This window comes from Engraulis encrasicolus, chromosome 22 (genome assembly GCF_034702125.1).
Source record: "Engraulis encrasicolus isolate BLACKSEA-1 chromosome 22, IST_EnEncr_1.0, whole genome shotgun sequence".
NCBI classification, from domain to species: domain Eukaryota; kingdom Metazoa; phylum Chordata; class Actinopteri; order Clupeiformes; family Engraulidae; genus Engraulis; species Engraulis encrasicolus.
Window position 1 is genome coordinate 36,166,842 of NC_085878.1, and position 12,500 is coordinate 36,179,341.

General features: G+C 42.5%; 1 protein-coding gene across 1 annotated transcript in view; it reads right to left on the minus strand.

Annotated features, from left to right (window-relative positions):
• cpne7 (copine VII) overlaps positions 1-2,491 on the minus strand; it is a 45,998-nt gene extending 43,507 nt beyond the window's left edge. Inside the window, exon 1 of the mRNA XM_063188941.1 lies at positions 2,315-2,491. Coding sequence (XP_063045011.1) covers positions 2,315-2,491 — 177 coding nt within the window. The remainder of the gene's footprint in view (positions 1-2,314) is intronic.
• Between the last annotated feature and the right edge of the window lie 10,009 nt (positions 2,492-12,500).

The window sequence follows — 12,500 nt, forward strand, 5'->3', positions numbered from 1 at the left end:
CATATCTGCACGTCATCAAAGTCCACGACTCACGTTAAGCCTATTATTCAGTTTTGGCATATGAACTAGTTCATATTCATATTCACGTTCATGCCCCTGACAGCGTCACTGAGGCAAGGGATGGAGGGGGAGTAGAGTGATAGGGGTAAGGGGGTGGTGGATGGGGCTTTTTATGGTGGTTTGATTAATTACGACTGATGTCTTCTCCAAAGAGACATTGGAGAGATAACACTATCCTCCTTCACCCAGGATGCCTATTTGAACTGCAATAAAAAGAGAAGAAGATGAACAGTGCTAGCCAGGCTCTCCCGATTCCACGAAATCGTCACAAGAAATGCCGAAGCTTAAAATGTCAATGGAGAAAGTGCATCTGCATAAAACTGAAGGACACCACCACAGATAGGGAAAGAAAGACTCTTGGGGAGGCCTCAATATATTCTGAAGGGTCTTTGATTTGCAAATGTGTATTGAACACTATATTTAGACATGATTTAAAGAGTGTTTCACTGAGTGCTTTTCAAGTGCTAAAAGAATAGGCATTCAGAACATGGTAGAGAGTGCATGCGTGCGTGCGTCCGCGTGTGCGTGCATGTTTTTGTGTGTGTGTATGGATCAGCATTGGAGTGGCCTGAGCGAAAGAAACACAGGGGAAGAAAAAAAGGAAGAAAAACAAAGAGACCGTAATTGGCAGTGCGCTCCCCTGCTCAGTCCGGACAAGGTGAATCGAACTGCAGATTTAACAGGCTTTGCTTTTCCACTGGGCACCAGACATTACCACTGCGCTATACGGCACAGTAGCTACAGAGCCACCTCTCTGACTGCCTGACTCAGATGTGTCAGTTGAAGGAAAAAGAACAAATTTTTCCAAGATAAGAGATGATTCCATTGGAGCCAGCTGCAACTTGGTGTGTGTGTGTGTGTGCATGTGTGTGTGTGTGTGTGTGTGTGTGTGTGTGTGTGTGTGTGTGTGTGTGTGTGTGTGTGTGTGTGTGTGTGTGTGTGTGTGTGTGTGTGTGTGTGCATGCATGTCATGTGGTTCCAGCATGCGTTCATTCTCTCTCTGTGTGTGCTGTGGCATACCGCAACTGCCGCTAAGATAATGGGGCCAGGATTAAGACTTCATCCTTCCGTCTGGCACGCCACGCAGACAGCTCGCTCTTGCTCTGCTTGCTCTTCTCTCCAGATTAAAAAAAACCAAACCATCTCTCTCAGCCTTGTCTATTCTCCACCGAATGGAGTACACTGGGCTCTAGAGACCATTGTGCGTGTGACTATATACTCTGACGTGGCAGCCGGCAGAAGAAAAAGTGGGCGACTTGTTTACAGCCTTATTCTGACTGCCACCCGTGCCAAATGACTATGGCAAAGTGGTGATGAGTGGTCTTGTAATGGGCACTGTTCTGCCAGTGGAGTGCTGCACTGTTCATTGAAAAGACTTCTACTAGGGAAACCACCTCACAGGTTCTTCTCTGTGGTCACTGCAGTGAGTGTGGCGTGTTGACATGACTTATGCGTCTTTGTTTTTTTTTTTTTAACTCTCTATGTTTATGTCTACTGTGTGGGCGTAATTTTAGGTGTGGATGGTGGGGACATGTCCATATCACTTTTGGGATAAACCTACTTGTCCCCACCACTTATTAGCCATGGTAATGTCCCCACCACTTTCCAAGCCAAACCTACACCTTTGCCGGGTTTAAACATTAAGAAATTATAGAAAGAAAGAAAGAAAGAAAGAAAGAAAGAAAGAAAGAAAGAAAGAAAGAAAGAAAGTATAAAGATACTATCACTACTACTACTATAGTACTAGCCTACTTTTACTAGTACTAGTTTTTAGTAATAGGTTACAATTTGGTCATTGCTATTCTGAACTTACAAAACCCACTCAGCCCTCACCCACAGGCTTGGACATGGTGCTAATGACCATGCTCATTAATACCACACTTCCTCATATTATGTAATCACCTTATTTCTGGCTTCGCACAAACAGAAAATACAATTGATTTTTTTTGCAAACAGCGTATTGAAGATTAACACTGCAATTTACCTCATGCAGTTTTACATTTGGGATCAGCAAAACAATTGTGCAGGGCAGAGAGAAAAAAGAGGAGAGGAAAGATGTTTGGAGGAGGGGGAGGTAATTTATCTTTTGAACAGCAAAACAACAGTGGAAGAGGAGAAGAGAAGAGAAGAGAAGAGAAGACAAGACAAGACAAGACAAGACAAGACAAGACAAGACAAGACAAGACAAGACAAGACAAGAGAGGAACCAATAAGGAGTTGGGATGGAAGGAGGGCAGGGTTATAGGGCTCTCACCTCTGTCCACTGGCCCTGGTTCTGCACCATGATGATGACACAGGGGTCAGACTTGTTGAGGGTGTCCCGGTCCAGCAGGGCTTTGCACGCGACGCGCAGCTCCACCTTGGAGACGCAGGCTGAGGGTACGCCGCTCAGGGCTGCAGCCGGGGAGGTGGCTTCGGGTGAGTCACTCATCCTGGGGCTTGGGGACGGTGAAGGAGTGGGAGTGGACAGACAGTAGTGGCCGGATGGAAGGCTTGTTGCTGGGTCACCGGGAGCGCAAGAGGTGTGGTGGGGAGTGGGTGCAGTGGTAACAGACTGATGAAGCCTCACTTGCTTACATGCAGAGAAAAGAGCCACAGACTGCCAGAGAACTGGAGAAGCTGGACTGCTGACTGGACGTGATTGACACTGTCGGTTAATTTGAATCTCCCCACAGACTTATTAGTCTTCAATCAAGTCAGTCATTCACCAGGATAGGCAACAGGTGTCATGTCTGTTGCGGCTTAAATTTACCAAGCCTCCCTTTGGTGTAGAGCGGTCCTGGGTGCAGCACGCACAGTTTAGGACACGAAAAATGCAAGCAGACTATTGGTTAAAAAACATGTTCCAGTGGTTTAGATGTCCCTTACTGGCAAAAGAAAATGAAATGGCTCCATGTGTTGAGAGGTTTTTGTCCTTGGACTGATCCAGAGGTGGTCCCTGAATTCAAATATAAAGGTGAAACAAGCACAGTTGCTTAGGAGCATTTTGCAGTATTAAAACTATACTAACGTTATTTTACACAATGCAAAAAGAACTTCATCCAATCACGCATACATACTTCATCACACGATATACAGTTATGCTTGTGCGTAAACACGCAACGATAGATATTTTTTAACACGTGAATGTTATCGCACTTAGTAGGCTATACAAGAGGGCATGCATGCACTATGTATAATCAATGAAGTTAAACATCCTTGATCATCTTGTAATAAAAACGCTTTAGAGACAACCAACGCGGTACAGTCGCTTAGAGCCAGTCTGATAGGGCGTTATCGCTATTTCAGCACCAGATGGAGGACAGCTCCCAACCAATGCCTCAGTGCAAGAAGTCTTCATCTGAGCGCTGCCGTGGGTTAATGCAATATGATTTCCACTTTGTCTGCTGAAGCGTTCAAAATGAGAACTTCATCGGATTCATATCGGACTGCAGTGTGACTGAAATGGGTTTTTCTGAATGTGCTCATTAGGAACTTGCTGAGGCACACGCGGAAGCCAAGCCCAAAGCTGTCCATTAAACTCCATTGAAACTTGTCTTAGAGGAAAACAAAACCGTTTTTTTTTTTAACTGCGATAAAGCCACTTTTGACTACACTCGTTTCCCGCCCATCAGCCAGCAAGCGATTCTAGCTACAAGTCAACAGAAAGGATGTGATTTTAGGATCGTGGCTGCAATATGAGCTGGCTAAAATAAAACACATTCGGTGCAAAGATGATCCAATTTCTTTACACCCAAGTAGGTCTTTGGTGTAGAAAAGTCTACTCCAACCCATTCATGCACCTCTGCACATGTGTGCACATATCTGCACATGTGTTTTGAAGTCAAAGTGTGCTAAACTATTTCCAAGATATGCTACACAAACTGTTGCCACAAACTGTTGTCACGGACATAGCTACAACTGGTTTTGTAAGTCTATTGCAACGACCATCATTTACCTCCGTTTCAAAGGACCAGATTAAAATAAAAAAAAACCATTCAGCAGCGGTTGCGCCTCGTGAAATACTACTAAATCATCCCCAGCGAAAGTTTCCAAACAGTGATTACCTGCTGCCGTCGTGCACTTGCTCCAGTAGTTGTGCTTGTTTCAGTGCTTCCCAGCTGCTCTGTGCCTTCCCAGAAACTGGAGCGCCAGGAGATGGAGAGATGGAGAAGGGTGGTGTGAGACAGGAAGGAGGGAGAGAAGGGCTGAGATGAGATGCATCCACGGCCATGACGAGGATGCCTGCCTGTGTCATCACGCGCCGCTGGAGGGCAACGTTGAGAATGCGTTCTTTCACAATTCCATATCTGCTTAGACTACACTCCGAACAAAAGGACAAAATGTTCAAAATCGATATAGCCTGGAAAATGCTTTCACCAATGGGCCTCCGTATGGAAAGTCTAAAATGACCAATAAAACCATGAGACCATGCCAGATTATTACTCCAGACACTAAGAGCTGCTGAGGCACAGGGGTTACCTACAGGTCATCTTATTATTGTAAGATAGGCTACAGTCTACATGGAGCTTTGGTCATCACACTTTGGGGCTCGCTCAAGAGGACCCAAATTGAATTTACTGAACCAACACGCCTTAATTCCTCGTCTTGTAGGAGTAAAAAGATCATTGCCTGACTATAGACGGTCATAGAGAGAGCCGAAGGTGAGATGTGAACATAAGATGGTCCAGAGGGAAAGGGGGATTCAGTGGAATTTGACACCGCTGACACATTACAGATCAGAGATTGAGGATCAGTGAGGTAAAAGAATAAGGGCTTTTCACCATGACTGGCTGTCAAGAGATAGAATTGGACAGGTTGTCCTTGTGTGATAGTTCAGCGGCCTGGCTGGTGTGAAATCCTCCATTTGTCTGTCAGGAAAGCTGGGGATTCTACAGTGGGGTTAGAGGAAAGGGAGATGAGATATAAAGGTGTGTGTGTTTGTGTGTGTGTGTGTGTGTGTGTGTGTGTGTGTGTGTGTGTGTGTGTGTGTGTGTGTGTGTGTGTGTGTGTGTGTGTGTGTGTGTGTGTGTGTGTGTGTGTGTGTGTGTACCTCTATATCTAAAATGTATTTTTGTATCATGCATGGTGTTTTGCCATGTTGGATATTTCGCTATGTGTTTCAGTTGTTGTGTCATGTCCCCATGTTGAGACCAGTGTGTGTGTGTGCGTGCATGCATGCGCGCGAGTGTGTGTGCACGTGCGGGTGGACACCTGCATCTGGGCATGCAGGCGTGTTTGCGTGTGTGTGTGTGTGTGTGTGTGTGTGTGTGTGTGTGTGTGTGTGTGTGTGTGTGTGTGTGTGTGTGTGTGTGTGTGTGTGTGTGTGTGTGTGTGTGTGTGTGTGTGTGTGTGTGTGTGTGGTTAATGTTCCCAACAATATGAAACACAACTGAATAACACTCAATGCACAACACTCGAGCTTTGTTTTTTTTATTGTTGTTGAAATGGTTTCACATTTCTGGTCTGTCAGTAGCATACATAATCCATCAAGCACACATTATCTCAACAGCCTTGTCTAAATGCAAGCAGACACAAAGAAAATCTTGTCCTCTGGCAAGATGACACATTTGGGCAGGAAGCAATTCCTCCAATCAACAATTGCCTTTGATTATGGCAACAACAACAACAACATCAGCTGCAGCAGCAGCAACACGGCTCCAAACTCCATTCTGGCTGCCCATTTTTTTTCAAGCACCTAGTTGGAAACACCCACACACACATGCTAAACACCAGGCATGTTTTCTGCTCTGCCTTTTTTTTCTTTCTTTCTCCGTCCACCCACTGAGCGCTCTAGGATCATAAAAACCTGACCAGGTTTACATAACACCAGTGTGTTATTATCATTCTCTACCAGTCTATTATCATTCTGCAATGTTTCCATGTGCCAGTGGTCATTGCATGACACACCACCACACAAGTGTGCAGCGCACACAACCTGAGGCCATTGATATACAGAATAAAAATAGTATTTTCATCTACCTTCGAATCAAATGGCTGTATTTTAATGAAAGAAAACAAAACAGGGTTTTTTTTTAAGCGTTTGCAAGAGACATTTCATTGCTTCAGGATCAGGATGGGATGGCATGTGTGTGTGTGTGTGTGTGTGTGTGTGTGTGTGTGTGTGTGTGTGTGTGTGTGTGTGTGTGTGTGTGTGTGTGTGTGTGTGTGTGTGTGTGTGTGTTTGTGTGTGTGTGTTTGTGTGTGTGTGTGTGCGTGTGTGTGTGTGTCACGAGACCTCTTCATTATCCACATTATGCATGTGGCTGGCACTAATGAGAAGCATGTGACCTGACTGTGGACAATGCTGACCTCCAGAGAGATGAAGTTACAGCGGGAGGAATACGTTTTTTACACCCTTTAGAATTTCTGAAATTTTCCTATCTTAAATTGGTCATTTAATATGGTCTGATCTTCACCAGAATCACGTGATGGAACGGTGTCTGCTTCAACTAATACCAACAAACAATTGCATGTCATTGTGTTTTTACTAACCATAAGACGTAGACATTCACAGGACAGCGCGGAATAAGTAGGCCTAAGTGCACCCTTGGATAAGGATCCATTGAAAGCTAATTTGAGAAGTCCAGACAAACTATTACACAATTTTAAGGATTTCAAGGGCAATCACTTACAGCTGTCCTGTCCAGTGGAAAACATACACCAGGTAGCCCCTTAATGTACGCCATACCTCCTGTGGCACGGTGTAATAGACATTGAAAGTTAACTACTATAGTACTACACTACTATGACAGTGCACGGGGCCTTTAGTAATACATTACAACTTGGTCATTGCCATTCTTTTAACAGCTAATTTATAATGCCGCGTCTTAAGGGATTAAGAATCATGTCTTGATCAAGAGGCATTGTTTGATGTGCACCATTCTCTGAAGACCTATGATCAAGAATTATTGATTTGTCTAAATCACTAAAAGGTCACAAAATCATTTCTTAATGTCTTGATGTTCACAAATGCATAGTTAGAAAAAGCATCCATAAATTGAGACAGGTTAACAGTTTTGCTTCTTTCCCAAGTGGTGAGAGCCCTGCAAAAATTAGGCCTACCCCAAGTAGCTACATAGCACAGAGTCATCTGAAGACTTACTGCCACCATCTCTGTTGACGTACAGTATATCACGAAAGTGAGTACACCCCTCACAGTAATCCTACGGAGAATATCATGATCTGCTTCAGTAGTCACAGTGCATGTTGACATACATGTTTCTTTTAGGTGTATTTCAGATTGCCAATGTTGACAGCATTTATGCATCCCAAAACCATGTCAGTCCCACTACCATGCTTGGCTATTGAGAGGATACACTTTTTTTGTAAAACTCACTTGTTTACCACCACACATGCTTGACACCATCTAAAGCAAATTTGTTTATCTTGGTCTCAAGAGAGATGAAGAGACCAAGGATATGGATCACTAGAACCATGTCGTGTCATCTGAAGAGACCAAGATAAACAAATTTACTTTAGATAGCGACAAGGATTGCATTCAAATCTCACACCAATCTGTTTAAGCCAGGTGCACTCTCAAAATGTAAAAGTTCAATGCAAAGAAAGGTTGAAACGCATACTGATGACCTCCCTTTTAATCCCTTTTCATTTCGAGACGATTCGAGCTAAAACAGCCCCTTCTCTACCGGATTTTAATCTGGGGTGTACTCACTTTTGTGAGTACATGTTCAAACATTAATGGCTGTATTTTGTTTTTTTCTGAGTGAACAAGACATTTAAGTGGTTAAATATGTTGTTAAAAGGTCACTAATCATTGTGTCAAAGTGAAATTTCTGTAATGCCTTCCTATGAAAAGATATACTCACAAATCTGCAAAAACTGTGAGGACTGTACTCACTTTCGTGATATACTGTATGGCTTTCTACAATATTGACAAAAACGGACAAAAAGAATGGGGTTCAGTCTGGCAAAAAATAATGGGAGTTTGCAAAAAAATATATTACTGCACCTTTGAGGTTTGCATATATACCGTACTATATGCTTCGCAGAATTACTGCAAAATACTTTGTAAACCAAAGGTGAAACTAAAGTTGAATTGTTTAGGGGAACACACAATATCATGTTTGGAGGAAAATAAGTAAATAAAGTACCGGTACCACTTTTACTCCACTTTTAAGTATGGTAGCGGTTAAGGCTAAAGGCTAGGTGCCTCAGGCTCTTTTAAGTTTGTTATTATCAGTGGAACAATGAACTCACCAGTTTATTGAGATATTTTACAGAAAAATCAGGATCAGAATCAGGACAACAGTGCTTAAGCTGGACAACAACCCATATTCTAGAAGCAAATCAACTTTAAAATGGCCTCAGAGAAATAAAATACACATTCTGGAATTGCCCAGTCAAAGCCCTGTCATCAACCCAATTGAGATGATATATGGCATGACCTCCAGAAAGCTATTCTCTCCAGAGATCCAAGAAACCTTGCTGAAGTGGGGCATTTTTGTAAAGAAGAGGAAGACAAGATTCATTCAGATTTTTTGCCCATCTGATCTTCAATACAGGAAACGTCTGGTTAACGGTTATTGTAGCTAAAGGAGGTCAATACCTATTGAAAGCAAGAGTGTAATTATTTATTCCTCACTGTCCTGTGAATGGTTACATCTTATGACCAATGAAAATATGATAACATTGTCAAAAAAGGGGTTCCACGCGCTTCTGTTTTTACATCTGGTGCATCAACGGGAGGGAGGCAGGTAATCTTGAATGAAGAGAAGACACCGGAGCAGCTCAGATGGGATGCTTTTTCTTTTTAATTCAAGTGCACAACATGTTAGGGACTAACGTTTCGATGGCAAGCCATCTTCATCTTGGACTCTGATGAAGATGGCTTGCCATCGAAACGTTAGTCCCTAACATGTTGTGCACTTGAATTAAAAAGAAAAAGCATCCCATCTGAGCTGCTCCGGTGTCTTCTCTTCATTTATGATAACATTGTGTTTGGGTATAGTTTTAGTTAAAGGCAGACACCGTTTGTTTATTCTTGCGATTCTGGTGAAGATCAGACCATTAATGACCAATTTAAATAAAAATGTAAGACATTCTAAAGATTATACTTTATAAGGTGTAATTTATTTATATTTTTTGCCATTTAAACATTTGTTTGTTAATTATTTTGTTATTCTGCATACCATTTGTGTCTATGTGTGTTTGCCTTTAAGCTGTAGCTGCATGTAATTTGCATTTCACATGACCTCAAAAGCAGATGATTAAGGACTCACGTGTGCCTGGGAAAAAAAGGTCTTGACCCCTGACCAACCTTAACATCCTTCCATCCATTTTTAATCTGCCAATTTAATAACATTATTTTTCACATATGCTATCCATTCACGTATGCTGTTCATTTGACCCCTGTACCAATTATTTTGGCTTTTCACAATCACTATGCTACCAGGTGCACAATGTACCTAGGGGAAGGGGAGTATGGTGTGTGTGTGTGTGTGTGTGTGTTTGTGTTTGTGTGTGTGCGTGCGTGTGTGCATGCGTGCGCACATGTGTGTGTGTGCTTGCGTGCTTGCGTGCTTGCGTGCGTGTATGCGTGCGTGCGAGTGTAGGTTGGGGGACAGTTTGGTCTGGTCCCTTGGGTTCTCTGTCCCCTCCTGGGTTTTGGTCCATAGGCCTGGTCATTACTGCCCATCTGGACCTTAAGTCAGTTTGGCCTTTATGACCTGGAAACGTCAGGTCCGGACAAATGCATGAATGATGATGTATTAAAATAAAATTTAATAAAAAATACTTTAATCAAAATGTATTACCGTATGCAGAATAATTTTGGTGTTTGACTCATAAAAAGGCATCATGTTCATGCCAGAAGTTTTACTTCACTGTGATCCATGATGTCCAAAAGCAAACGATGGATTTTATTACTACCTTCACCATGGGAGATATGTTCTTGTTCACATATATTGGTCTGTCAATTCAATAATGTACTTGTTTCTAAGCAATACAACTCAATTTCAAGTGTTCTATTGACATTTTGACAGTTTGCTTTGGGGTTTCGTTTCTGTTTCATCGTTCATGTCAATCAGTTCATCACTCAAACACTAACATGAGAAATCCCAATGATGGAAAAATGGGCTGTTGAGACACTGCACTCCTTACTCTGTTGTTAAACTATAACCATGGCTACACTGAAAACGTAGCCTGACAGGCCACACCATTCATTTTGACTTACTTCGTAATTCATGAATGGTCTGATGAGTACGCTTCTAATGGGAGGATACCAGGCGGCCCAGCCAATAAGTGAACACACTATATGTCATGATTGGTCAGAGCAGGTCCACTCATTTCAAAACAGAGCTGAGCTCACTCCTCCCATCTTAGTGCTCCAGGGCATCGAGTATCCAGACCAAAAATGAACTAGGAAGTAATTCATATGTGGTCTGGTATAACCAGGCTAGTGAAAACATGCCCTGAGATCAGACCAATTGTTTGGTGCTCAAGTGGTGAATCACTGGCTTCAGCATTCAGCCCTGCTACCGTGCAGAGTGCTCTAACAGCAGAGATGTGTGAAAGAGGGAAATGGAGTTGGTTAGTGGATTTAAAATGAGGGGTTTCACATCAGATAGGTCTTTCAGTTTACCTCCCACTTACACAAGGGGCTTTATCCCCCCGGAATGAGAACATGTACCCACTTTGGAGACGGCGATATTGGGGAACCACCTCATGCTCAGCCTCATCGCTGTCAAAATGCCCATTGTGATGTATTGTGAGGTGGGAGATTTGATCGGCCATGATTGCTCCAGAGCACTGGCTCCTTGACAGGTCATCACTGGCTGTGACTAAAGCCATATGCCAGTCATAATGTACAACGTTCCATCAGGGAAACACCGTACTATTCCTTGAAAAAGTTTTATAGACCAGATATGGTAATAGGGGAATAACTTTGATTACATGACATTACACAGAGTCATTTGTAATACATTCTGACTTGGGATTTGCCATTCTGGCAACCAGAAACTTATAACAGGGGTCTTAAATTTCAACACATATCCTCATCTTCCAAGCAAAAAAGCTGAACAGCATTACTTTGAACGAAACATCTAACAAAAAAGTGAACAAAGCTTTTACATTCAAACTGAAGTAGGGCTTATGGAAGAAGTTTTCAGAGTGAAAGAAGAAACGGGTATAGGGGTGAGGTGAGGTGAGGTGTGGAAAGCATTGTTCTCAGTCCCTGTTATATTCTGAAATTATACTATGTGCTATGGCTGTTAGACATTTGTTCTGATCGGAATGGAAATGGGCAAATAGTAATGTAGGCCTACTTAAGTCTGTAATGTCACAGTGAACCAATCTGTTAGTTAAGTTTTTTCAGCTTATTGTACATCAGAAGATTTGGCATGTGCGCGGTGTGTGAATTGAATGGATGGTATCAAACCTTTACTGTATACAGATCCCCAAGATGCTTTACACTTCAAAGCTATGGCAAGATCTTGAAAGCTGAATTGTATCATTTCTCAGAATAACTAAGGTTGTGGCCATTGCTGACATCTCAGACTGTTGGGGGAAGAAAATGGACATTCAGCCTTGATGCTGGTGAAAGCGAGCGCCACAATATCAATACTAGAGCTGAAACAGCGGCTGCTGATTCAGAAATAAGTCCTCGGCTAGACTACATATTATTTATTTCAAGAAACCACTGACCAAGCATAATGCAAGATAGGTTCACTGCAACATTCATAAATGCCATACAATGACATTTGCAACTTCGTTTGAACAAAGGCTGAACTGGACTAAGCCAAAAAAAAGAAGTCAGCAAAGACAAAGTGCTTTCAAACAACTTGCGAGATTTCTGTCATAATCTTCAAATCCACACTGGAGGAGTATGGAGCGATATTTTTAAACAGTGACGAGTTCTAGTGGCTCAGTTCTAGCTCAATGGGTTGACAGACGATGGCCTCTTCATGTAGTCTATGTTCCTTCAATAAAATAATGTCCACAGTCAACAACCATCTATTTACTGCAAATAACTTGGAGATACTTCAGGCTTACGGCCACTCTCTCCCAATGAGCCCAAGCACCTGCTCATGATGAAGTCATCTACACCATACTCCTTTGGAAAAGGATGCAATCCATACGAGCAGATAGGGGCAGCAGATGTAGTGTCTGTGTGAGCCATTTTGGGCCAGATGGAGGAAAGAATATCTAAGCCAATATCTCTTTAAGGCCATGGCAGCATCATTCAATTCAAATAGGAATGTGGAGGCCGGAGACATTGCAATTTTAAAAGAAAATGCCTGGATGCAGACTATAGGGTTCCTAAAGTCTGAAAAAAGGACGATGGTGGGCTTTGGAAAAAGTTAGATGCAGATGGGAGAACAGAGTTTGGGGAAAGGATGTCTTCCATAAACGTTCTCCAAGCATAACCATTGTATGGGGTAATTGTTATTTATCTTTCATGTTGTTTTGATATTTGTTATTAATTGGCTAAATGTTCTTAA